Source organism: Onthophagus taurus, chromosome 7, assembly GCF_036711975.1.
Source record: "Onthophagus taurus isolate NC chromosome 7, IU_Otau_3.0, whole genome shotgun sequence".
In the NCBI taxonomy this organism is placed as follows: Eukaryota; Metazoa; Arthropoda; class Insecta; order Coleoptera; family Scarabaeidae; genus Onthophagus; species Onthophagus taurus.
In genome coordinates this window covers 24,368,820-24,394,183 of record NC_091972.1, presented here as the reverse complement: position 1 = coordinate 24,394,183, position 25,364 = coordinate 24,368,820, and the positions used below count along the sequence as shown (strand labels likewise).

The 25,364-nt window shown below is 33.4% G+C and overlaps 2 protein-coding genes and 1 long non-coding RNA gene across 4 annotated transcripts; 1 reads left to right on the top strand and 2 right to left on the bottom strand.

The window, feature by feature from the left end:
- Window positions 1-6,235: 6,235 nt before the first annotated feature.
- Window positions 6,236-16,693, bottom strand: LOC111415243 (Alg12 alpha-1,6-mannosyltransferase). 2 transcript variants are annotated; one of them, XM_023046821.2, is made up of 8 exons: window positions 16,010-16,693; window positions 15,714-15,918; window positions 15,531-15,663; window positions 15,302-15,475; window positions 14,925-15,223; window positions 8,095-8,321; window positions 7,797-8,042; window positions 6,236-7,734 (listed from the first exon to the last, which is right to left on the bottom strand). In XM_023046821.2, exons 2-8 carry the CDS (start codon window positions 15,837-15,839, stop codon window positions 6,264-6,266), a joined length of 2,676 nt encoding a protein of 891 aa, XP_022902589.1. In that variant the 5' UTR covers window positions 15,840-15,918; window positions 16,010-16,693; the 3' UTR covers window positions 6,236-6,263. The 2 variants fall into 2 exon arrangements, with proteins under 2 accessions (XP_022902589.1, XP_022902590.1); XM_023046822.2 differs by lacking the exon at window positions 16,010-16,693 and having other exon boundaries at window positions 15,294-15,475; window positions 15,714-15,826.
- Window positions 16,694-17,913: 1,220 nt separating this feature from the next.
- LOC139430340 (uncharacterized) lies at window positions 17,914-18,502 on the bottom strand. Its single transcript, XR_011640823.1, has 3 exons — window positions 18,418-18,502; window positions 18,233-18,355; window positions 17,914-18,046 (listed from the first exon to the last, which is right to left on the bottom strand). It is a non-coding gene; the product is annotated as an uncharacterized lncRNA (long non-coding RNA).
- A 1,035-nt stretch (window positions 18,503-19,537) lies between these two features.
- Window positions 19,538-24,250, top strand: LOC111415237 (dual specificity protein phosphatase CDC14C-like). Its single transcript, XM_023046803.2, has 4 exons — window positions 19,538-22,533; window positions 22,589-22,903; window positions 22,955-23,084; window positions 23,274-24,250. The coding sequence occupies exons 1-4, from the start codon at window positions 22,064-22,066 to the stop codon at window positions 24,147-24,149; spliced, it is 1,791 nt and encodes a 596-aa protein (XP_022902571.1). The 5' UTR covers window positions 19,538-22,063; the 3' UTR covers window positions 24,150-24,250.
- Window positions 24,251-25,364: the final 1,114 nt, after the last annotated feature.

Sequence of the window (25,364 nt, the reverse complement as noted above, 5' to 3'; positions counted from 1 at the left end):
TAAACAGGCCATCTTTTAAAATAACTTGCCAAGGGTGTTGTACTACTCCTTTGTTTAGAAATCGTGTGTCAAATTTAATAGACATAAATTCTTTCAACCTTAACTCAATCAAACTAATACTTTTTTTTGCAAAATAGGTTAGGAATACATTATTAAGAAAAACACTATTAAATTGCGAACATTTCTGACCGTAGTACCTAAAGATATGATGTACGGGAACGATTTTTAACATTTTCAAAAATATGTCTCTTACCACTTAACTATAAGAGACATAGAATTTTTTTCTTATTTTTACCAGAACAGGTATGGGTTGGCCTCTCACCCGGTGCCCGCTTGACTTTGAGTTTTGGGACAACCTGTATAATATTGGTTGTTCAATTATTTCAGACATACGCAAGAATAGATTGAAAATCAAGAGGTAAGTGTAGATTGTTTGGATCTTGTAATGGGTACATATGTACAGGATGGGCAAATTTAGGTGTTATTACAGGCTATCTCAGAAACTATAAGAGATACAAAAAAAGTAGGTGCCACGTCCCGGTCTCCTTTTTCGAAACTAACCCAATCCCGCAAACACCAAACCTCTATCTTCTTTTGTTTTTAGGTTATAGCCAAAAAGTCAAATTTTCATGATTTCAAAAAATGCTCATATTTCGTTTATTTTTAAAATTAGAGAAATGGGGTTGATACGTTCTTTCGACACTTTTTTAAGTAGAATTTTTTAAATACAAACTATACTTGTTTATGATGTTAATGAAAAGAGCATATTTTTAGCTTTCCAATGATGTATCGCATGTATGGTGCATTTGCGGAAAATAAGCGTTAATTTTCAATTCCAAAATAGTAAGCGCTAAAGTTAAAAATTTTGATTATAGTAGGCGGGTTCGGACAGTAATTACTACCTAATTGCTATATGGTTTTTGCACGAATATGGCAGAAAGTTGCCTTGTACCATAATAAAAATAGGAAAAAGTAAATACTTTTTGTGAGAAATATTAAAAATACTTCATTTATTTCAAAAAGTAAACAAATGTTTCATCTTCAGTACCTGTTTTAGGAAAAAGAAAAAATTTAACAACAACTGAAAATGAAACATTTGTTTCGAAACATGTTTACTTTTTGAAATAAATTAAGTATTTTTAATATTTCTCACAAAAAGTATGGAGAATTTCATCCCTTTTATCTTGTACCATTATGCAGGATAAAGTTGGTTTTGTACCAACGAATAAAAACTTTGAATAGTTGATTTAAATATCTCAGTGTCTTATCCCTGACTTTGTTCACCAATAGAAAATGATTTGTAGATAAAGTTTGTTTATTAAAAATATAAGAAACGTATTAATTAATAAATAATTAAACATGAACAACAACTTCAGGAACTAAACATTCACAGACTGTGTCATCTTCTTCTACTAAACTTACTGGTTGTAAGGTTAGCACAGTTGGGTATCAATGAATGAAATCTTCGGTAGTATCTTCCCAGTTTTCCCCAACCATGAGATTTAAAAGTTTTTTCATATTCGCAACCTTTTCTTTTGAAATTGGGTGAGATAGAGGAAAATTAGGGATCATAAACTAGGCAGCGGACTTTCCATTGAAACGATGTTTATATGGGATATGGCGCCTTATCTATCATTTTCAAAGAATCATTTTTTAATTTTTCGCTTTATGTATTTAAAGATAATGAGAAATTTTTAAGCGGGAAACTCGTTTTGAAAAATTCATGAATGAAATGATCAGTAAACTCACGTTACTATAGTAACTAAGTGGCATTTAACGTTTTCTTCGCCTACTATAATTAAAATTTTGAATATTATTCTTTAATATTTTAGAATTAAAAAATAACGCTTATTTTCCCCAAATACACCATGCGAGCAATACATCATTGGAAAGCTAAAAATATGCTCTTTTCAATAACACCATAACCTACTATAGTTTGTATTTAAAAAAATACAACTTTGTGTTGTATCTCAAAAATCATTAAATATTTTTATAATTTTTCAACGGCAGTATATTCTACTTAAAAAAGTGTCTTAAGAACGTACCAACCCCAATTCTCTAATTTCAAAAATAAACGAAATATGAGCATTTTTCGAAATCACGAAAATTTGACTTTTTGGCTATAACTTAAAAACAAAAGAAGGTGGAAGTTTGATGTTTGCGGGATTGGGTTAGTCTCGAAAAAAGAGACCGGGACATGGCACCTACTTTTTTCGTATCTCTTATAGTTTTTGAGATAGCCTATAATAACACCCAAATTTGCCCACCCTGTACATGTTCTTTTATTTTTATTGAATTAGCTTTATAAAGAACTGTATCATGATCCTTGTAAAAGAAAAACTTTGAAGACAGGAGAATTTCTAAAACTGGAAAATGCATTGCATTCATAGTTTTAAAAAAAGATCTCGTCACTACGACTAATTCATGTGAATATTTAGCTAAGCAGGCTAGGGTGCTTTACCGGGAATATTATGGAAAAGACGACTTCTGTGCTAGTAGAAGCTGAATGACAAACTTAGTCTACCAATTTTCAAGCAATTGCACTGTTGACTTAATTAAGAAATGTTGGTAAAACTTAGATAGCAATGAAGAATGGGAAACCGAAGATTTCATGCTATTGGCCATAGTAAAACAAAACATAATTGCTGATATATCGTTTAATCCGTATAATTGCCCTTGTTTAATTGATTCGAATTATCGGTAATTACGAATCCACTGCCTCGCCCGCAAGCAACCTCAGCAGTTTAAGAGTATACGTATGTTTTCTTAAAGGAGTGCTTGCATCTTTACCTTATGCTTTGCATCTTAGATATACAGGATGTTTCAGGTTTTTGTAGCAGGACTTTAACAGTCGATAGGTCTTTTGAAATTAACACAAAAACTTCATATAAACATAGGTCGACAAACGCTTTGTTTTGGAGATACAGGATGTTCAAATTAAATTTTTAAATTGATTTTTATTTAATATTACACGTGTATTTCAACCGATTCTTTTCAAATTTGGTATACGGAGTTTTTTTGGCATGAGAAAGACGATTATGGAGTCCGTTTTACTATCGCCGGTAGAGGGCGCTCTGTAACGTATTCTTTACGGATTAAAATAACAATAACTTTTCTGACAGTATACTTTTTGAATAAAAATGCTTATTCTGTGTACTTTTTAAGCAAAAACGTTCCTCATAAGCGTTACCATTAGCAGCGTCGTACATAAAGTGTAACATTTGTGTATTCATTCATGCTTACATGAAATAAAAGGACCAGCGAAAATGACGTGAAATTGACAATAACTAATAAAGACAAAATGTGTTTAATTTTGTATGGGTAACACCACCAAACGACTAGATATAAAGTTTACTGAAAAGCAACGTAAAATCAACTGTATCTCTGAAACAATTGATTTTAGGAACTAAGACTTCTTTGTTTATCTTGATGAGAACTACAAGTGGATAAAATATTAGATATTTATCCGCACACAATTTTTAAACACCCGGTATATGTTTTCTTAAACAAGTCTTTGCATCTTTATCAAGATATATAACGAATGATTTCACCTCGAAGTGAAGACAAATGATCTCTCATCCAAATGTACGCTTGATCCACTTTCTAAGGCATTAACTGAATGCCATCTAATACTGCTGAGGTCGCTTGCGGTCAAAGTGCTAAAACTAGTAGTTTATACCTACTTTACGTCGATATATTTACATATAACTGCCTCGCCCGCAAGCGACCTCGGCAGATTAGTAGTATGTATATGTTTTTTTAACCTTCGAGCGGGCGCGCTCGATTTTGTAACACGAGCGGGCGCGCTGTGTATAAAATTTATAACACAGGTCCGTATCAATTTTCGAGCGAGCGCGCTCGATTTTATAACATATGCGCCCGCTTATGTTATAAAATCATACATTTTATGACAACGGGTTCGCATTAATAAGTATAAGGTTATTAAAAAACACACATTTTATTTGGTAAAAAGGCTGAAGGGATTTCTCGTTTATTCTTTTTTATTCAGTGTTAATTTCTTCTGTAGTAAATAATCTGCTAGAGCTACGCTGGTATAGTAGTTGACAGTAGTAATTTCATTTCTGTTTGAATTTTCTATTGGTTTTACCAATCGCTTTACAATATCCATCGGTTTGTTAGATGCCATATATAGACCATCTCGTTGCTTGCTGCAATAAATTTCTATGTTGTATGTATAAAAAGTTTTCGCGTAGCAAAGTGCATATATTTTTATCCCCTATTTAGCAGGTTTGTTTGGCATATACTGTATCCATGCACATCTACTTCGGAAAGGATGCAACATTTCCCCTATTGTGACGAATTCACCTAACTTGAAACACGCTGTTTTCTAGAAAAATTTCGAAAAAACACCGAATTGCTGCTAATTTGTCAGTTTTACGCCTATCCACTCTTGTAACTTTATCATCAAAGCGGAGAGATCGAGTTAAAAACAAAAATCGTTTGTAGCTCATCATTGCTCTAACAATTTGAATGCCTGCTCCATCACTGCTCCAAATTTCTTTTACATTGGCAAAACGTGACTTTTTAATACCTATTAAGAAAAGTATTCCCAAATAAGCCAATAATTCGTTTATGTTGGTATCTTTGATATCTCTGCTTCGTGTGTAATCACGATTTGATCTCAGAGATTCTATATAAGTATTTGTATGTGCCACAATATTTTCAAGCATTATACTATCGATAATTTTTTGAAATAGTTCTAATTCACTAAGATTTTTTACACCACAAGTAGGACCTGAAACATCTTTTATTATCTTAATATTTTTTTTTTTTTGACATTGTCTTTTCCAACATAAAAATCTTCTATACATGTCTCAATACTGTCTTCATACTCTTCAGAAGAATTATCCACTTCAGATGCGCTGTCGAAATTATTTACTTCAATTTCTTCATCACTCATATCACTTCTTCTTCACTATCTTCTTCTTTTTTCGGTTTATCAAATAGTTCTTGAATGTTGTTTTCAATGTCACTTTTAGATAATATTTCTTGTACTGCCATCATTTATATGTATAATAGATAAAATTTTAACACTTGTTATATTTTAACACATTCAATATTTTTTCAACACAATTTTTTGCATAAAAAGACTTCTTTTCGCTCCAACGACACTTTACACAATGACTATAACGTGGATCTCTAAACTTATGTATTGACAACCGTATTCTAAATATACCCCGAAATCTTCCGAGGATTACCTACTCATAAAAACTAATCGTAAATAACTCCTAAAAAATAAATACGGCCTGTGCAAACAAACCCTCATGGTGTTTTAAAATTTAGTTTCCGATCCCAACAGACCTCTTATTTACACGCAAAAAACCTTTGAATATATTGAATATTTATACAAACTAGCGAAAAAATTGAAAAGATTGAAATATTGAAAAGATGAAGAAAAAAATTCCGATTCTGACAAAACTTGCATTACGGACCTGTATTTTTCTAAAGTCAGCAAACAACCCGAAAACCTTCACATATGACTCGAAACGTGTTTATAATACATTTACACCATAAATTCATCCCATAATATCAATACGGCCTTATCAATCAGCAATTAATGTGTAAATTTTTTATGTTTTACACCTTTTTATGCCATAAAAACGACGCCAATAGTTTTTTTTCTTTAATTTTCTCATCGTAATGTTAAAAATACATGGTTACACGAATACATTACCGTTAAATCGTTTCAAATGCATTATATAAGGAAATATATTAAAAAAACGAAGATTGTGATAAATTTTATAACAGCGCGCCCGCTCGAAGGTTAAAGAAGTCTTTGTACCTTTACCAAGATATATGATGAATGATTTTATCTCAAATTGCCGAGATTGCTTGCGGGCGAAGAGGTGAAATTGAAATATTAACATGAAATCGGCATCAAAAGAACGATATCATCTACTATCTTCCAAAACTGACGATTTCGTGTTAATATACAGTGTTTCACCCGTAGTAAAAACTTTTTGTTTATTTTTCATTAAAATTTAACTTGCAAACTCAAATTATTTCAATAGGTAGGTTGCTGGAGTTGAATATCGCTTATAAATTATGAATAAATAAAGTGATTTAGGAAGTCGAGATGAAAAATGAATGTAATTGAAGAGAGCGAAGAGGTTTGCGTTTCGATTCCTAACAAGAGGAGAAAATTATTGTTCACAACTCAACTTTATTATTTTGATAGTAATCTTGTGCAACAAAGTATAAAAAACAAACTATAAATAATATAACTGCTTTATTTATCCACTTTATTCTTCACTAACATACAAATCCTCATTAACTTCCATATTACTAACAATTTCTTCCAACATAATCATTAAATTTTCTATATGTTCATTAGCAGCTTCAAATTCGGTGTTAAACGGCATAAATTCATCGTAAATCGCAGTTTTAGGTATAACAGATTTCTCGATATCACTAATTTCAAATTCCTCCGTCGATTCCTCTATCGTAATTTCTTCAGATTCTTCTTTAGTCGTTTCTTCAGTTTCAAGTTTTACCGGTGGTACTACTTTCGGTTTAACAATTTCCATTTCCAATTTACTTTCATCGATAATATCTTTAAAAACGGCTTCGTTTATTTTCGTTTTGATTGCTTCTTTGTTTAATATGTTGGGATTTTCCTCGATGATTCCTAAGATTTGATGTTGAAGTTTTCTTAACTCTTCCATTTCTACCAAGGTTTTATCTTCTTCGATTATTTTTTTAATGGTTTGTTTTGCGCCTTCGGTTTTCGGTTTTATTTTTGATAAGATTTGGTTCTTTTTGAAATCTCGGATTATGTTTTTTATGCTTTCTTTTACTTTCCCTTTTTCTTTTAATTTGGGAATGTCTTTGTAAGCGGGTTTTAATTGTTCTTGACTTTTCACTTTTTCTTGACTTTTAATTTTTTCTTCAACAGATTTTTCTTGAATAACTGTAGGCTTCTCTTCGATTTTTATTTGTTGCATTTTTTCTTGTTTCATATCGTCTTTAACAATTCGTTTTATTAATTTCTTAACATTTTTCTTTTCTGTTGGTTCTGATTTTTCAATCGATTTTAAAGTTAGATCTGGCTTTTCTTTCTGATTAATTAATTTAGAAGATTTTTCAATTTTCTTAGATTTTATTTTTTCATTAGATTTTTCTTTTTTCTTTTCCGGTGATTTTATTTCCTTAGATTCATTTATAATTTCATCAACTTCCTTAATTCTCTCAACATCCTCTTTATTCTTCTCACTTTCTCTTTCTTCCCTTAATTTCATTTCCATCAATTCAATTTTAAGCCTTTCCTCAAAATCAATATAACTATCCTCAAAATCTCTTGATCTTGTCACATCTTCAGAATCCATCAGTTCTTTTTGTAAAGTAGCAACCTTTTCTTCATATGTAACATCCTCCTCTTTCGATTCTTCAATAACTTTTAAATTTGAAACTTCTTCAGATTCTTCCCCAGACCCCATTTCTGTTATGTTGATTTGCGGTATTATTGGGAGCAAATCTTTGTAGTTGTCTTTACGTTTTAAAATGAATAGGACGGGTTTCATTTTAATTTGAATTGGAGGAAATGAATAATAATTAAACACAATTTTATGAAACGCTTCCACAGAATCAACAATATCGTGAGTTAATGTATAAGGTTTTAAATTTGTTGAATACTTAGATTTGGCTTCGACTATTAAATGTGTGAATTCAAACATGTCTGGATCGCCGTGATTTAAATGTTCTGTTTTATTATATCTACAAATAGAGAATTATTATATAAAAGAAATTAAATTGAATAAAACATTAATACTGCTTACATCCAACCTGAATTAATTTCTGTAAACCTTGTAACACCAGTTTGAGCAGCCAAATTACAAATATGTACGTTAACATTCGTTTCGTTTTCATAGAGCCTATGAAATTTGGACATCGCCACACCTCCAGGATAATTTGTACTTGAAATGTTTAATAAGAATATAGTAAAAAGAACGTTGAGGTATAAATGACCTGATACACCCAACGATGAGAGGTAGAACAACAAATTTTTGTGCCTATTTTCCCATCTAAAAACACAAAATGAATATAATTTATTTTTTTTTAAATAATTATTTATACATTCTATGACAAGCAGTAGCTACTGGAACGTTTAACAACGGGAAGACATAAATAATAAATCTTAATTCTTTGTGTGGCAGGAAAGAGTACAAAAGTACAAATAGTAAAGCGGGCAAACATATTTTCGCCGCACGTTGGTCCAAGAAAATCCCCAACGGGATCAAAAACACCGAGGCTGCCATCCCTCTTGGAATCGCAGAATAAAAGTACCACAAAAATGGAGAAGTCTAAAAATTAACAAAAAAACGATACATTTTTTACCCATCTAGGACCATAGTTGCGTTAACGTAATTCGCAAAATGATTTTTTTTTAAATATTTAAAGCATTAATTTTTGATCAGAAAAATACTATTCGTTTAAGAAGGATTTGAGCACACCTATGCAGTTTTTTGTCATAGATAATTCAACTTCTAAGCGTAAATATAAATTAACAATGGTGAAATTTTTAGCATGGTCATATGAATTTAAAAACATTGTAAAAAGGAACTCTTATTATAATTTTTTTAATCCTGAATGTTTTTGATATATAGCATACTTCACAGAACAAGAATATGGATAAATAGCTAACTATTTTTACAAAATCTAGTATCCAAGTGACTTTAAAAGTTGAACGTTGTGATAACGCAACATTGGGACCTAGCAACTACCAGTAGGTATACATATGAATTGTATTCGTAAACTTGTCTAAAGTTGTTTTTGTGACTGCAAATACTTGGTTAGGGTGGCCTCAGAGTCTTTTATTAATTAAATAAAAAAAAGAAAGAATATAATATATATTTTAATTATGCTTATTTAACCCGACGAGCCGGGTTTCATTTACGTCTCAAATTACGACAACATTGAGAATATTATGGCTAGTAATAAATAAAGCATTTAAATACATATTTTATTGAATTTAGGTAAAGAGAAGAAAAAGATTGTTTACGCAAATATAATTTTTGACACCTTAAGAAACATAAAATTGCCGCTATCTCAGAAACTTAGATGATGAGCTATAATTTTGACAACATCATTTAGGCTCGTTACTACCATCTTCTGGTTAAGCTATCTAAAGGATTATTACCATGGTTACGGCTATTTTACGCGCCCTGATTGGCTAGTAGATGTGTTTATCTATAAGATAAATTTAACTAAAAGATGGTAGTAACGGACCTTAGTAGCTTGGATAATACCGCATCGCTTTTGTTTTGCGATATTTCTCATATCTGTCATAATAAGGGAGGGGAAGCCAATGCGTTTTCAAATGTTTACATTTTAATATCTCCTGGACCGCTCAACCGATTTGAATATTTTTGGTCTTGTTTGAAAGAGCATTACATGCTCTTTTAAAAGATATTTTTAGTAAGACCGCCTGGTTTAAAACAAATAAGCTAGAGGGCGTTATCTGCAGCGGTTACATATTTTTGTGATTTTTGAAAAAAAGTTAAATGGAACGGTACTGTTTTCTTCACGGACCCTTAATCACTATAAAATTTGATAAATAATAGTGAAAACCGCATCTCGATATCTCCATGCATTCTCGAATTATAGAAGAAAATGTTAAAAATTCGTATATCTTAATCGGATCAAGTTACCTTAGGAAACAAATAAGAGAGCACAAAAATTTTATTATCTAGACCCTTCCTTCACACTTTATCGAAGCTTAGAACTGCTTCAAAACTACTTTTGAGGCGTGTTTAAAAGCTAACGGATCAATGAAACATCAACAATGATAATAAAACAAAATAAACCAAAACACTTAGAATAACTTAAATTTTTGACAAAAATAGCTCACTAATGTGCGAAATGCCTTACATAAACCTCGATGCATTTATTTAATCTAATTTCGACGAAAAAAAAACTTAAAAGCTTAAGTCTCGGCCCTGGACACGTTTCTACTGGTATTTAGAGTTTTGTCATATTTTCCCTGGTTATTGGTTTTTCTTGAAAAGTCAGGTCGTTTAGTATACGCAATAGAAAAAGGGGTGATAGCATGTGGGTTTTGCTCGAACCAAGAATGCATATTATGCAAGTTTACACCAGCTTGTGGACAGATGCTTCATGCATCCATAGCATTTGTGATAAAAGGTTTGGATTTGTCCAAATCATATTTAAAAGTCAATGATAATAGTTCAGTCTGTTATCATAATCGGTATCTGTTAAGACTTGATGTAAACCAACGTGGTGGAGATATTATTCTCTTGAGGAATCTTGTGGACAATTGTTTTCGGAGTTCCCAGATTATGTGGGATCACATTGCGCACCAATGTGATTTACTAATTCATAGAGATGTCTGAATGGGCTACACGTTGCCAGTTTTCCGTAATCACCAAGTCAATCTTAAAAACACTTCTAGAGAAAAATGTCTTTCTTTGTCGTAATTGCATTGCACATTTTTGCCATGCAGTTGTATCGCATTCGAAACATTAAAAATAAATCATCATATGCTCTATCATACGCTGTTGCGTTAGTAAATGACATGTTTACAGTTACCATGGTTATGTGATTTGTTTTTATCGATAAGGTAACTGGATCCGATTGATGGCACTCGAGTTTTTATCATTTTCTTCTATAATTCGAGAAGGGGTGGCGATATCGAGATGCGGTTTTCACTAAAATTTTGCAAATTTTAAGGTGACTCTAAGGGTCTGTGAAGTAAATAGTATCGTTCCATTTAACTTTTCTTCAAAAATCACAAAAATATGTAATCGCTGCAGATAACGCCCTCTAGCTTATTTGTTTTAAAGCAAACGGTTTTATTGAAAATATCTTTAAAAAGAGCATAAAATGCTCTTTCAAACAACACCAAAAATATTCAAATCGGTTGAATGGTCCAGGAGATATTAAAATGTAAACATATGAAAACGCATTGGCCTCCCCTTCCCTTATTATGACAGATATGAGAAATATCGCAAAACAAAAGCGTTGCAGTATTATCCAAGCTATTAAATGATGTTGTCAAAATTATAGCTCATCATCTAAGTTTCTGAGATAGCGGCAATTTTATGTTTCTTAATGACAGTTACGCCCCCTAGCGGTCGAATTACGAACTTCAAAATAATTTCCAGCTATTTCTCTTGGTCACTTTGCTTATAAAGATTTTTTCCCAAAGCTCTAGGCCTTACCGTTATCGAGATACAGCCGCTCCGTACGCTTAACGGGACACCCTGTACAGGTGGGCAAATTTGGATGTTATAGGCTATCTCAGAAACTATAAGAGATACGAAAAAAGTAGGTGCCATGTCCCGGTCTCTTTTTTCGAGACTAATCCAATCCCGCAAACACCAAACCTCTATCTTTTTTTATTTTTAAGTTATTGCCAATAAATCAAATTTTCGTAATTTCAAAAAATGCTCATAATTCGTTTATTTTTGAAATTAGAGAAATGGGGTTGATACGTTCTTAAGACACTTTTTTAAGTAGAATATACTGCCGTTGAAAAATTTTAAACACACTTGATGATTTTTGAAATACAAACTATAGTTTATTATGATGTTACTAGAAAGAGCATATTTTTAACTTTCCATGTATGGTGTATTTGCAGAAAATAAGCGTTGATTTTCAATTCCAAAATAGTAAGCGGTAATGTTCAAAATTTTGATTATAGTAGGCGGGTCCGGACAGAAAATACTATGTATTATAGTGGCTATATGGTTTTGCACGAATATGACAGAATAAAGCTGGTTTTGTACTATTATTCAGGATAAAGTTGGTTTTGTACCAACGAATAAAAACTTTGAATAGTTAATTTAAATTTTTCAGCATCTTATCCCTGACTTTGTTCACCAATAAAAAGTGGTTTGCAACTAAAGTTTGTTTATTAAAAATACTTACTAAATAATAATGAATAATTAAATATGAACAACTTCAGGAACTGAACAGTCACAGACGTCACCTTCTTCTACTAAACTTACTGGTTGTAAGGTTAGAACAGTTCGGTATCAACGAATGAGATCTTCGATAGTATTTTTCCAGTTTTCCCCAAACATAAGATGTAGAAGTTTTTTGATATCAGCAATCTTTTCTTTTGAAATTGGGCGAGATAGAGGAAAATTAGGGATCATAAACTGTTTTAATGGGGATATGAAGACTTATGTATCATCTTCAAAGCGGACTCCAATATATTCTATATTTAATTTTATCGTTGTATTTAAAGATAATGCGTAACTTCTTAAATGACAAGTAAACTCACGTTGCTATAGTAACCAAGCAGGATTTAGCGTTTTCCTCTCCTACTATAATTAAAAATTTGAATTTTAATCTGTAAAATTTTAGAATTGAAAGTTATATTTAAAAAAATAAGATTATTTTAACATATTTAATAACGCTTATTTTCCGCAGAAACATCATGCGTGCGACACATCATTGGAAAGCTAAAAATATTCTCTTTTCAACTTTTTATAAAGTTATATTTAAAAAAATACAACTTTATGTTATATCTCGAAAACTATCAGCTATGTTTAAAATTTTCAACGGCAGTACATTCTACTCAAAAAAGTCCGCTCTTTAGCGATGCACAAATCGAACTGATATTATAATGACAACTTTGTTTTGTTGAATGTTTGACTTTACTGACTATTAATAAATTCGCTGCAGAAAACTTTAGTGTTATAATTTCGTAAATAATTGAAATAGGAGATATGTTAACATTAACATTTTTTTTGGTAATTAGATTAGCTATCATATGTCAAAGTTTGGTGGTGAGCTAATAAATCACCCTGTATAATGACAAACCAATTTCTCAGTTGGATTTTAGATGGAGAACCAGAGGACGTGGTTCCACAATTTTTGTAACTTCAACCTCCAGATTGGATGTGTTACACATAATTCAAGAAACAATGAAAAGTGGAGACAACGCTGCAGGGTATACAGCGCCCTCTCTAGCGTTTCCGTTACCACGGACAAAAAGACAAATTACCGCCCTTTAAACATATAATCCCTTTCAAAAAGTCTGCATCAAATAATCAAACATATAAAGCTATGCTATCAAAAATATATAGCTAATTTATTGATACAAACTATTTGGCCGACACTGTACTGATATTTTTCTTTGGGGTCTTCAATCGGTTCATCTTGAAATTCGTATGAGAAAATATTTTTTTTTCTTTGTATGCGGTGTCGTAGAATTGTTGATTCAAAATTAGCTTCAATGTCAATTTCGGCAGCCAGTTCTCTTGCATCAATTATACTTTCATTGACAGACTTGTCCGATCGAAGATCCTTAAAGAATTTTTTGCAATTTTGTAAGAGGTCAAGTGCAGATGCTAGATCGAAATCTTTTGTTTGCATTAGTTTGCTTATAGGATTAATGCAGTTTAAGATTTTGTACCAAGTTTTTGTTGCGTCGTATTCTTCTCCTATTTGAAATCGTAAAGTCTTTAAGGCCTCTATCCTACTCTCCCATCTAGTGGCACTCAATGGTTTCAAAGTTAATCCTTTAATATGTTTCAAAAGTATTGCCCACCGAAACGTAGATGATGAAAAAAAAAAATAGTTTCTGGATTATGTTGAAGAAATTAGCGGCTATCGAAGAAGCTTTTGCCATATCATTAACCACTAGATTCACAGAATGACTGCTACACGGAACGTAAAACGCTCGTGAATTTAAATTCTTAATTCTAGATTGCACTCCAGCTTTATCGCCTTTCATATTAGATCCATTATCATATCCCTGTCCTCTAACATCTTGCAAGTTTAAACTCATATTAGTAAGTTCTTCAATTATGATTTCAGTCATTTGTTTTCCTGTGCACCTTTCAATTGGAAGGAAACCCAAAAAACTTTCATTAACTTTTATTTCAGCATCGTTGAAATCAGATTTATTGACTGTAACATATCGGAATATAAGAGTCATTTGCTCCACTTTGCTTACGTCAGGAGTGCAATCTAAAATTATAGAATAGTATTTGGCCTTTTTTATTTCATTAATAATATGAGACCTCACATTTTGATGCAACAAGTCTATTATCTCGTTTTGTATATTTTTACCGAGATAGTGGGCTTTCATCTCCTCTTTTTTCAGTACCCTTCACACGTGTTCTTCCATAATGGGACCAAATTCAGATAGTAGTTCAACTATTTTTAGGAAGTTACCATAATAATGGTCAAATAGTTTATCTCTTGTACCTTGAAAAGCCAGACAACTTTTACCAAGCATTTTAATGATTCCTACGATTCTTAGAAGCACTTCATACCAATGGTTTGTATCAGCATTAATAATTTTTTGAGCAGATGCATCTACAGTTTTACAACGCTTTAGTCTTTGACTCAGTTCCAGCCATGATTTGTGAGCTTCAATATGATTTTTTGAAACTTCGTGTTCTTTTAACGTTTCAACGATATGCTTCCAACTTTTAAAGCCGTCTTTTGAAAGAGAACTGATCACACAGCCGAAAATTTTACAAGAAAAGCAATAAATACAGTTTTTTGAAATAGAGTATACTAGCCAGTCTCTTACAACATGCTCTCCATTGGTAGAAAATCGACAAGCAAAAATTTCGATTAAATTCGATTATCAAAATTTTATCACATTCTGAGTCAAAATGCCGCCCTTTAGAGCTGCCGCCCCGGACAAATGTCCGGATGGTCCGCCCCTAGAGCGGGCCCAGGGGTATATCAGAGCAGGATAGTATTTATGTGCATCAAATGTAAAGTTCCATTTACTATGGAGTTAGTCCCAATGTTGCGTTAACGCAACGTTCAAAAAATCTACAAAAATGTATTATGTTGTATTTTATATTTTAAAGATTGTTTCTAAAGACCTAAATAAACGATTACTAACAAAAAATTTGAATTTTTTCAATTATTTCTATCACTGGTCCTTAATGGGTTAACACAAAATCAATTCTTACCCCATAATTCGAACTTTTATTCAAAATTACATTAAACCAAATCACTTCTCCTTCAGGCCAAATCGGTCGTTGCCAAAATATTGAATCTACCACAACGGATAATAATAAAAAACCAATTCCAGCGGGAACGCAAATTTGAATGAACCTCCTCAAAGATAATCGTTGCAAATAAACATCGTAAATGAGTAATAAACCCAAAAATAATGCGACGTCGAATCGAAATATAATAATAGCAGCACCCGAACACAACAAAAATTTCATGTTGTCGTTTTTAAGCCAGCCGTCGATGGCGAGCAAAACTGGAATGTATTGAAAATAAACACTTAATTGGTAAAATTATAAACGGGTTGGAATTAATTATTTTGGTACCTTCTCACCTAAGGGAAGTGCAAAAATGTTCGGCAACGTTCGGCTTAAATAAAACATGAAATGGCTTTGTGTTATTGTGATTATTAGGTACCACCATGCCCAATGGGCACCAAAAGTTTTTTCAAGGGTCTTCGATAAGATATTGAATGTGTATATAACTGAGAGCCCTAACCCTGATCTAACTAAAAAAAAAACATAATAAGGAGTACACATTTTAATTAGGTAGTTAATATTTACCAAAATATTGTACCCAGAATTTGTTTAATTCTAAATATTGCCAAATAGCTACTAAAGGAGCTACTAACGTTGTTATAAACATTGGACCGATAAATGTTCTTGGAACAACACCAGGAAATTGATGATGATCGTACTAAAATTTTACAAACATATTTAATGAATTACCACGAATTATGTAAATACCTTTGTTAAATTCCCTTGATGATACAAAATATCATGTATCGCTTGCATATTGAAACTTTCTTCAACTTTAGTAAATGGACAAAATACCAAATGAGCAGAAGCAACCAACATCATCAATTGAGACATTTTTAAAACGTTTTATTTGCTTTTCGTTCGAATTTAACTTACAAACTCAAATTCATTCACATGAATGCGAAGACATAACCTAAAATTTAAAAATTGAGGTTATGATTCATTTAAAAAAATAGGTTGGTAGCAAAATAGGTAATTGAACGGGATAATAAATGTTATTTTACCTGATAAATTTCGAATATTTTGTAATATTTTAGTTTTAAAGTTAATCCTTACTTATTACATCTCTGCCAGTTATTTTTAACCACAGGTCGATTATTTTTAGTTGACGTAAATTTGATAAGTTAGAGCAGTTTATCTGGCAACGTATTTTAACTATTTTAATCATCCGAAACTTGCGAAAAAACTGTTTTGTGATTATTTGAAGTGTATTAAAATAAATTTGGCTTGCTTTAAACTGTAATGAGTTGAATACGATCGTTTTTCGTTTATAAATAAATAGTGGTTTAGGAAGCAATCTATTTCGAGGTGCACAAGTTTTATGTGTTCGGATGAGATTGTTTACATTTATAGATAGATTTTGGGGTCAGTGAATTTAAAAATTCTGAAAAATTGATTTTACTGTGGGAATCAACTGCTAACAAGGGGAGGATAAAAACATTAATCAAAACTCAACTTTATTATTTTGATCTTGTGGGTCTTAAAACATAAACAAGGATTTTACATCCCTCTACCATAGAATAACTGTTATTCTATGCTTCTACATCGTCCCAAATATCCCTGGCACACATTATCATCTTGGACACATAATAATGATACTTTATTGAGCCAAGATTTAAATACAGAAAAAACAATGAAATATCAATCAGTTAAGAAATATACAGGTGTACAAAAAGTATGGAATAATGGTTCTACCTAAACTTGAACTTATATCAAAAAAAGTTTTAAATAAAAGTTACTTGAAACTATTTTCCGCATATCTTGGCGTAGAAATAAAATAAAAATCTTGACGGCAGTCTGAGTTATGACATGGTGAGCGTGTTTTTTAAATGGAACACCTGTATATTTTAAGGTTTTTGGATTCCTTTTGACAAGGTGTTGCAAAATGTCATAAGGTTTTAATGCTTTAGACTGCATAGTTTTCGAGATATTGAAACTTTTATTTAAAAAGATTTGACGTAGCGACAACCAAATTATGGCGCTATTATGGAATAGATAATCTAAGCCATAGATAACTTATATAGATGTGACATTTACGTAAAATTTTTGTACACGGCACCAGTGGCATAATTAACCTGAGTGAATAATAGCTTATTATATGCGAGTAGAATACTATACTTTGTCCACGACTATTGAAATTGATTCCATAAATTTATTTTTTAAATACATTTTTGAATAAAGTTAAACGTCAATGTGACAAATTCAATGTTACTAACTGTAACCAACTTCACAACAATTTGTCAAAATTAAATGTCAGTTTTATAAAACGTCGCCGTCGTTTTCTTTACGAAAATTAATTAATTTATGCTTAAATCATACGAAAAAAGGAATTTGTTTAGGTTTTTTTAATGTCAAACCTTTAGAAACTCCTAAAAAATTGAATTAAATTGACGTTTTTTGAAATTTTAACGTTTCAAATCATAATTATTAGTCTGTCAAGTTGGCTACCCGTGAATGCCCGTGAATAATGATTATTATTCACCGCTATTATTCACTCCGTGAAAAATGACTACCATTTTGTTTTAGAAAACTCATTCATAAGGTATATATTATAAGGTAGTCGTGGATAAATAACTTTGTTAAAAGATGTTAAAAATAGATAGAGCGCGAATCTGTTTATTCCTCACAGTGTAACTTTACACTTTATAACACCTTATACCCCTTTCCATTTTGTAGCATTAAATGTAATGCCAATATTTTGTCATCAAGTGTATAACGCCTCCCCTGCAACCTTCTTCCGTCGTTGTCATATTGGCTCAAAAAGAAAGGATTGTTTTAGTCTGTCTAAACTTGAAATTGACTGCTTAAAAAGTTGTCTCTTTGGTAATAATTTTCTTTTATTTCTTTGGGATGTTATACACTGGAGCTGGAATTTCCTCTTATACATCACTGCTTTCCTGTATAAATGTTGTACTTTTGGTGATAAGTCGTCTTGTTTGTGGACACCAACTTCCTCCAATAAACTCTCCCATTGTTTAGCTGTCAAAAAATATCCAATAATGACCCCGATTAACGCTGTTTCCCCATTAAGCGGGGTTTCCCTGTAATATGAAATCAAACTTTAAAAAATTATACTACATTTTTTTGTAATAAAAGGGAAATTAAACATTTTTTGAATGATATTTCGTTTTTTAATAAATAACTCTTATTAAGAGTTATATGCCATTATGGATAATTTAACCAGAGCTTTTGAAAATAAACGATTTATAAAAGACATAATTTCTTACCTGAAGTCTCCAATGAGATTGCACTGGTGGATGTTGAAGCAACCTAAAGTCCCATATCTGCATGTGGAGTAGTGGGCGTGTTATTCGAAGCACTTGAAGTACTGACTTCTAAGTACTGATATCCTATATGTGAAAAAAAAATATGCCTCAGTCCTAACAACATTTTGATAATTTTATACACATACTGGCAAATTTAATGATGGTACTACTCCTTTCAACAATTTTTTGTTACGTCCAACATCCTCTCGTCGAAAAGGCCTATCACAAACTCGAAAATTATTATAAACAAAAGAGAGATCATCTTAACTTTTACCTGCGGTTGGGATAACTTCCCTTTAACCGGAACTTTATTACTCAACCGGAGGTCGTACAACGCAAACTAACGGTTAACCGGAGGTTGACAGTGAACCTACTGTCAACCGTACATTGTAAAACCGGCCCTAACTCCTTTATCCACACATCCTGATGATTTCTTGGCTCTTACCCCGGGGCATTTTCTCATTGGAGAACCTCTTAATACGATTCCTCAACGAGACGTTATGGATGTCCCCTTCAACAGACTGAATCAATTCAACAAACTTCAACAAATGTATCAACATTTCTGGCGAAGATGGTCTATGGAATACATCAACATCCTACAACAAAGAAGCAAATGGTCTCAAGCTGTTGGAGAAAACGTTAAGATTGGACAGCTAATATTACTCAAGGAAGACAACACTCCACCGTTGAAATGGCGACTGGGAAGAATTCTTGAAGTTCATCCTGGCAGTGATAATATTGTGCGAGTTATTAGTGTAAAAACAACCAGTGGTGTTGTGAAGCGGGCTGTTAAAAAGGTGTGCGTTCTTCCTATAGACGTTGAAGTACCTAAAAAACTATAACATGTAATATTTAGATTTTCGTTATACTTACCTATTTTTATCTTGAAAGTTAGTACTTTCAACGGCGTCGGTGTGTTGAGTTAGTAACGTTAATATTTTTAAGTTTTGAGTACTGTTGGGTTGGTAGTATTGGAAACGGTGCACATTGCGCACAAGACGAAGCGGGTGTCATGTCGAAGACGAGAGTTAACGGTCATGGTATGTAAAGATTTAATCGTTTATACTTGAATATATTAAAATACAGCAGAAACTAAAAAGTGGATTTATTCCCCAAAAACAGAGTATACGTTCCTGGGATATGGGTTTTCTGAAAGTAATAAGATCGGGTCGCACGTGAGGGCGATGGCAAAAAGAGCGAACAGGGTGGTGGGACAGGTTTGGGGATGGGGGGAAAGAACTTTCGGGAGGGATGTGGACAAAAGAAAGGTTATGTTTGAGGACTTGGTAAGGAGCACAATGATGTACGGCGCAGAAGTATGGAGATGGTGAGAACAAGGATTGTGCTGGAGGATGTACAAACAATGTGTTGGAGATGGGTACTAGGGTTGGCAAGTGAGACTCCAGGGTATGTAGTGAGGGAGGAGGTTAAGGAGGATGCAGTAAAGGTGGAGGCTGGGAAAAGAGCAGTGAGGAAATGATAGAAGGATTGAAGTAGAAGGTATTGCAGGATCCTGGGAGAGTGCTGGAGGGAAATTAAGGAGAGGAGACTGATATATGGGCAAACAGTTAGGGAAGGATATTATAGGAGAGAGGTTCAGTCCCTACTCCTAATGCCTTTCTACCCATCAGCCTGACGTCATTTCACCACTGATATCTGAGTCGCCACTAGTATGCTTATCAAGCGGGAAAATCTGCAGAGTTGGCTCTACACAACTTAGTTGGTAGAGTATCCAGGACGCTCCAGGTTAAAGAAATCTTGATTTGTGCGTTTCTGAATATAGAAGGTGCGTTCAACGCAATACCACACTCTCTTGAAGGAGCTGTTCTTGACAGTAGAGTGGAAGCAACTATAGCGGATTGGATCCGCAAAACAAAAACAATGTTTGTGGAGGATATCCAAAATCCTCCAGGTGATCCTAGATACCATTTGCGCTTGGTGTAACGGAGAGAATCTTTCGATGAACCCGCAAAAGACAATTGTTGTGCCCTTCATCAGAAGACGAAAGTTGGATGGATTAATCTGTCCAACTATCCAAGGTGAAGAAATTGCTTTATCAAAGGAAGTCAAATATCTAGGAGTAATCCTAGACAAAACCCTCTCATGGAATGCACATTTACAGGGAGTTTTGCACAAAGCGAGCCTATCCTTGTGGACTTGTCGCAGTCTTTGTGGAAAAAATTGGGGTCTTACCCCTCAAAGACTGTACTGGCGCTATGTGACTGTGATTAGACCTATGGTTAGCTGGATTGGGAATTATCTGAGGCGATAAGCACAACGCCAACTCTAGCAATGGAGATTCTGCTTGGCCTATCTCCTCTGCATTTGCATATAGAAGCAATATGTTCAAAACTCTTCCGACATGTCCTACCAATGCGCTGTGGAAGACATTATAAGCATTGATACTGTGCTTCCGTCAGATTTGGCGGAATCACTATCAGTGATTAATGCTCGATACTAGATTGTACTGCCTGAACGGCAGTCCTGGATCGAAAATGAAAATTCTCTGGTTCAAGCAGATATTTACATGTTCACAAATGGATCAGAAACGATGGAAGGGGTCGGATCAGGAGTATACTGCCAGACACCTCGAATTAAGCAAGTTTACAGCCTGGGTACGTACTGTACTGTATTCCAGACGGAAGTATTTGGGTGCTAAAATCCTTCTTGAGACAAGGGTGAAGAACATGACAGTACGACTTTTGTCAGGCAGTCAAGCCGCTCTCCAGGCATTGCAAGCCGTGAAAACTGTGTCGGCTGTGGTTAATGATTGCAAGAGAACATTAAACACACTGAGTTGTGATAACAGAGTTTCTCTGATCTGGGTCCCGGGTCACTCTGGGGTTGCTGGCAATGAAGCGGCAGATGAGCTAACACGAGAGGGCAATGCTAAAGCGTTTGTGGGGAGGAACCAGTAGTTGGTGTATCATTTGCGATGGCCAAACATAGGATTGGACTGTGGGCTGAAAAGAGGCTTCGCGTATTGTAGACCGGTTCTCCTGGAATGAGACATGCTAAGGTGTTTATTAACATCGCCACTGTCAAACTCGGGAATATGTTAGGATTTGCTCGTAGCAGCATAAATGTTCTAATGGGTGTCTTTACTGGGCACTGCCGATTAAAAGCACACTTCAACTTGTTGGGTTTAGCCGACGGTGTTGAATGCCGACTATGTGCGGAGACGGTTGAGCATGTTTTATGCCACTGCCCTAATGTTAACTGTATCAAGCAAGGTATTAATGTTCCTTAAGAGTATTGGACTGCATGGTGAAATTTGATAACAATATCTATCGGGGTACAATAGATCCTTAGGATCGCGGTGCATGGTTGGTTGCTCTGCCTACCCGATATGTAATCTGTGTAATGTAATGTAACACTGGACTGGGTTGACTCGCTGGATTACTGGACTAGAATAATGTGAACCGGGCATAACTTAATTGTTGCTTGCTTACATAAAATATTACTGAATCGCCCACGTAATCAGTAATCAAACTAATCAATAACTAACAATAGAAACCAGTATTGTCGAAAAAAAATCAATGACATTATAAATGACATCTTATCCATGGTTATTATATCTGACAAGAACATGACACAAAAACAAAAATATGGTTTTGACAGTTTGGGACAATCTAAATTCGAAATATGAATAAAGTCATCCGTAAAACTATTTCAATCGTCTTAACAATACTGGTAAATTATTCCATTCACTTCTTCGTGTTTGTCCTTCTTTGCAGCGACACAACACGGCCCTGTTACCTTTTTCCCTAAGGCGGGAAAGAAACGGTTCTGATGCTGCAACGAAATTATGACCAGTGGCCGCCAAAGAATTTTCAATACCAGGAGATCCTGAATACGTACGGGATGGAATCTAAAAACAGTTTCTATTACGACTCGGAAATCGAATACATTGCGGAAATCGTTAAAGAACGTTTATATTTTGGTAGTACGTACAGTGAAGGATTTAGGACGATACAATCAACGACGGAAACTATATATTTTTGTACAGATGAAGAATTCGTTTACATGAATTATTACTTCGATTTTGGTCCATTAAATTTATCGTGTTTATACAAATTTTGTTGTAAACTTAATTCTTATCTTTCTTCACCTACGATAAAAAGAATCGTTTATTATGCTTCAGCCGATGCTAGAAAAAGAGCTAACGCTGCTTACTTAATCGGATGCTTTGCTGTTATTTATTTGAATATGCCACCAAGAAAAATTTATCAAACCCTTTTAAGTGCTGGAGGTGTTTATAAGTAATTATTAACAAATTTTTCGTTTCAAATTAATAAATTTAATTTTAAATTTTAGGAACTTTGTAGATGCTTCACAAGGAGTTTCATCTTACACGTTACGTCTTCTGGATTGTTTCCAAGCAATAGAAAAAGCTAGAGCATTTAATTTTTTCAATTTTAAAGATTTTAACTGTTTAGAATACGATACGTATGATAAAATCCAAAATGGGGATTTAAACTGGTTGCTGCCGAGAAAATTTATTGCGTTTATTGGACCTACTGATTGTGAATTTATGAACGGGCATGCACCGGAATTTTATCTCAAATACTTTTTAAGAAACGATGTTAAAAGTGTAATTAGGTTAAATAACAAAGTTTATGATGCAAACGCGTAAGTCTTTTAATTTTTATATAAAATTATTCCTAAAATAAAATTTTTTAGGTTTATTCAAGCTGGTATAGCTCATTATGAATTGTTCTTTGCTGATGGAACAACTCCTACAAAACCAATCCTGATGAGATTTTTAGATATTTCCGAACATAGTCCAGCAGCAATTGCCGTTCATTGTAAGGTAAGGAATTTTTTTAATTACAACTTTTATCATGCATCTTAAAAAATGAGGTTAATTAACTCACACGTTATTTTTTTAACCAATGGTAAAAGAATCAGTTAAAACAACCACTCAAGTAGATTCACTTCACTTTTGAGTTTAATGTTTGTAAACCAATATCTTATCTTTCTCAATTATCGATTTTTTTAGGCTGGTTTAGGAAGAACTGGGTCTTTAATAGGCGCCTACATTATCAAGCACTATCATCTTTCAGCCAGAGAAGCAATTGCTTGGATGAGAATATGCAGACCGGGATCGGTAATAGGCCAACAACAAGGATGGTTGGAAAAGATAGAACCGTGGCTTTGGAAGCAAGGTACTCAATATAGAATGAACCATTTCGGCGATGGCGATAAAATCCCAAAATTTCGTTTCGGAGTGTACAGTAAAGAATGGCCATTAGAACGAAAACGCATGATAATATTAGCACAAAAAAATATAAAAAACGCCGAAGACAAAAAGAAATTCCGTATGCCATCTCCAGCACCCCCAAGGTTTACACCTCTATCTCAAAAACCCCTCCTTAACGTTTCGAAACAAAAGCGACCGGAATCTGAAAGAAAACGAACCGAAGCCGATAAAGAACGTGAATTGTACAGGTTTACTAAATTGTTATCGAAACCTCAATTGCAATTGAACGATGAAAATCGAAGCGATAATGTTATAGTGGGAACGAAACACGTCAATTGTCAGACGGATAAGTTACAAAAAGGGCCGAGAAATTTTGGGGAAATAGACGAGTACTATCGAAAAAAAAAACACAAAGATAAATTAGAAATGGAAAAAACCCAAGGTGATCGATTAAACGATATCAAAGCGAATCGATTTGGCGAAACTAAAGCGAAACTTAACGGCGAAAGACCTCGTTGGCAGGAAACCGATAAAGAAGTATTACAAGTTAACACAAAAAATGCTAAACAAACACCACTTTATGGAGCCGCGTTAGAAAAAATGTTCTCTCAAAAATTAAAGCGACAGTTGGATACCGCAACCCATCATCCAGCAGTGAAAAATACGTTAAACTGACAATATCTATTTAAAATATTTTAGAATATATACGAAGATGTTGTGTTCTCTAATGTCCATATTGAGTATCTCGGGTTTATAAAGATTTAACATTAAAAGGACATTTAAACATCGTTTTCATTTCTGTATAAATTTAATAAGCACCAATGTCTTGTTTAATACACGTATTTTATAAAGCAGAAGTAGAAACAGATGCAATTTTTGTTGAGGGCAACTTCTAGATGTATAGAAAGAAATTGTAATCTTTATAAATGTTAATATCACCATTTGTAATGTAATAAAACACTTTTCATATTATTTATATACAGGGTGCTTTAATAGCTCGCCATCAAACTTTGACACATGATAGCTAATCGAATTACCAAAAAAAATGTTAATGAACATAATATCCTATTTCAATTATTTACGAAATTATAACACTTTAAAGTTTTCTGCAGCGAATTTATTAATAGTCAGTAAAATCAAACATTCAACAAAAACAGAGTTGTCATTGTAGTATGTTAGTTTGCTGTAAGGTTTAATTATTACATACAAGAAGAAACTCAAAATGTACGGCTATAGCACTGCAGAGTATGCTGATATAATTTTTGTGTATGGTTTTTGCAATGGAAATGCTCGACAATCAGTACGAGAATATCAAGAAAGATTTCCACAACATCATTTGCCATATTATTCAGTTTTTAGCGATTCTTTCAGAAGACTTCGAAAAACAGGTGATCCTGCTCCAGCAAAAGCTATTCGAGCGCATGTAGTTAAAATAGAGGACGAAGAAGCTGTAATTAATGCCGTCATTGATAATTCTTCCAGCAGCACTCGAAGAATAGCACACAACATATAAGTCAAAATTTTGCATGGCGCGTATTGAATCGCGAAATCCTTCATCCGTATCGTAAACAGAATGTTCAAGCTCTACAGCCAGGAGATAATCAGCAACGGTTAGCATTTTGTGAATGGTCATTGCAGCAACATGCCCAAAATAATGACTTCATTTCAAATGTTCTCTGGAGAGATGAATAATGTTTTACACGAGATGGTATAAATAATTACCATAATGAACATATCTGGGCATCACAAAATCCGCATGCGATTAAACCAAGGAAATTTCAACATGGTTTCAGCATCAACGTTTGGGGTGGAATATTTAACAACAATTTACTAGGTTTGCATGTACTTGATGGACGTTTGAAAGCTGTAAATTACAGATTTTTAATACAC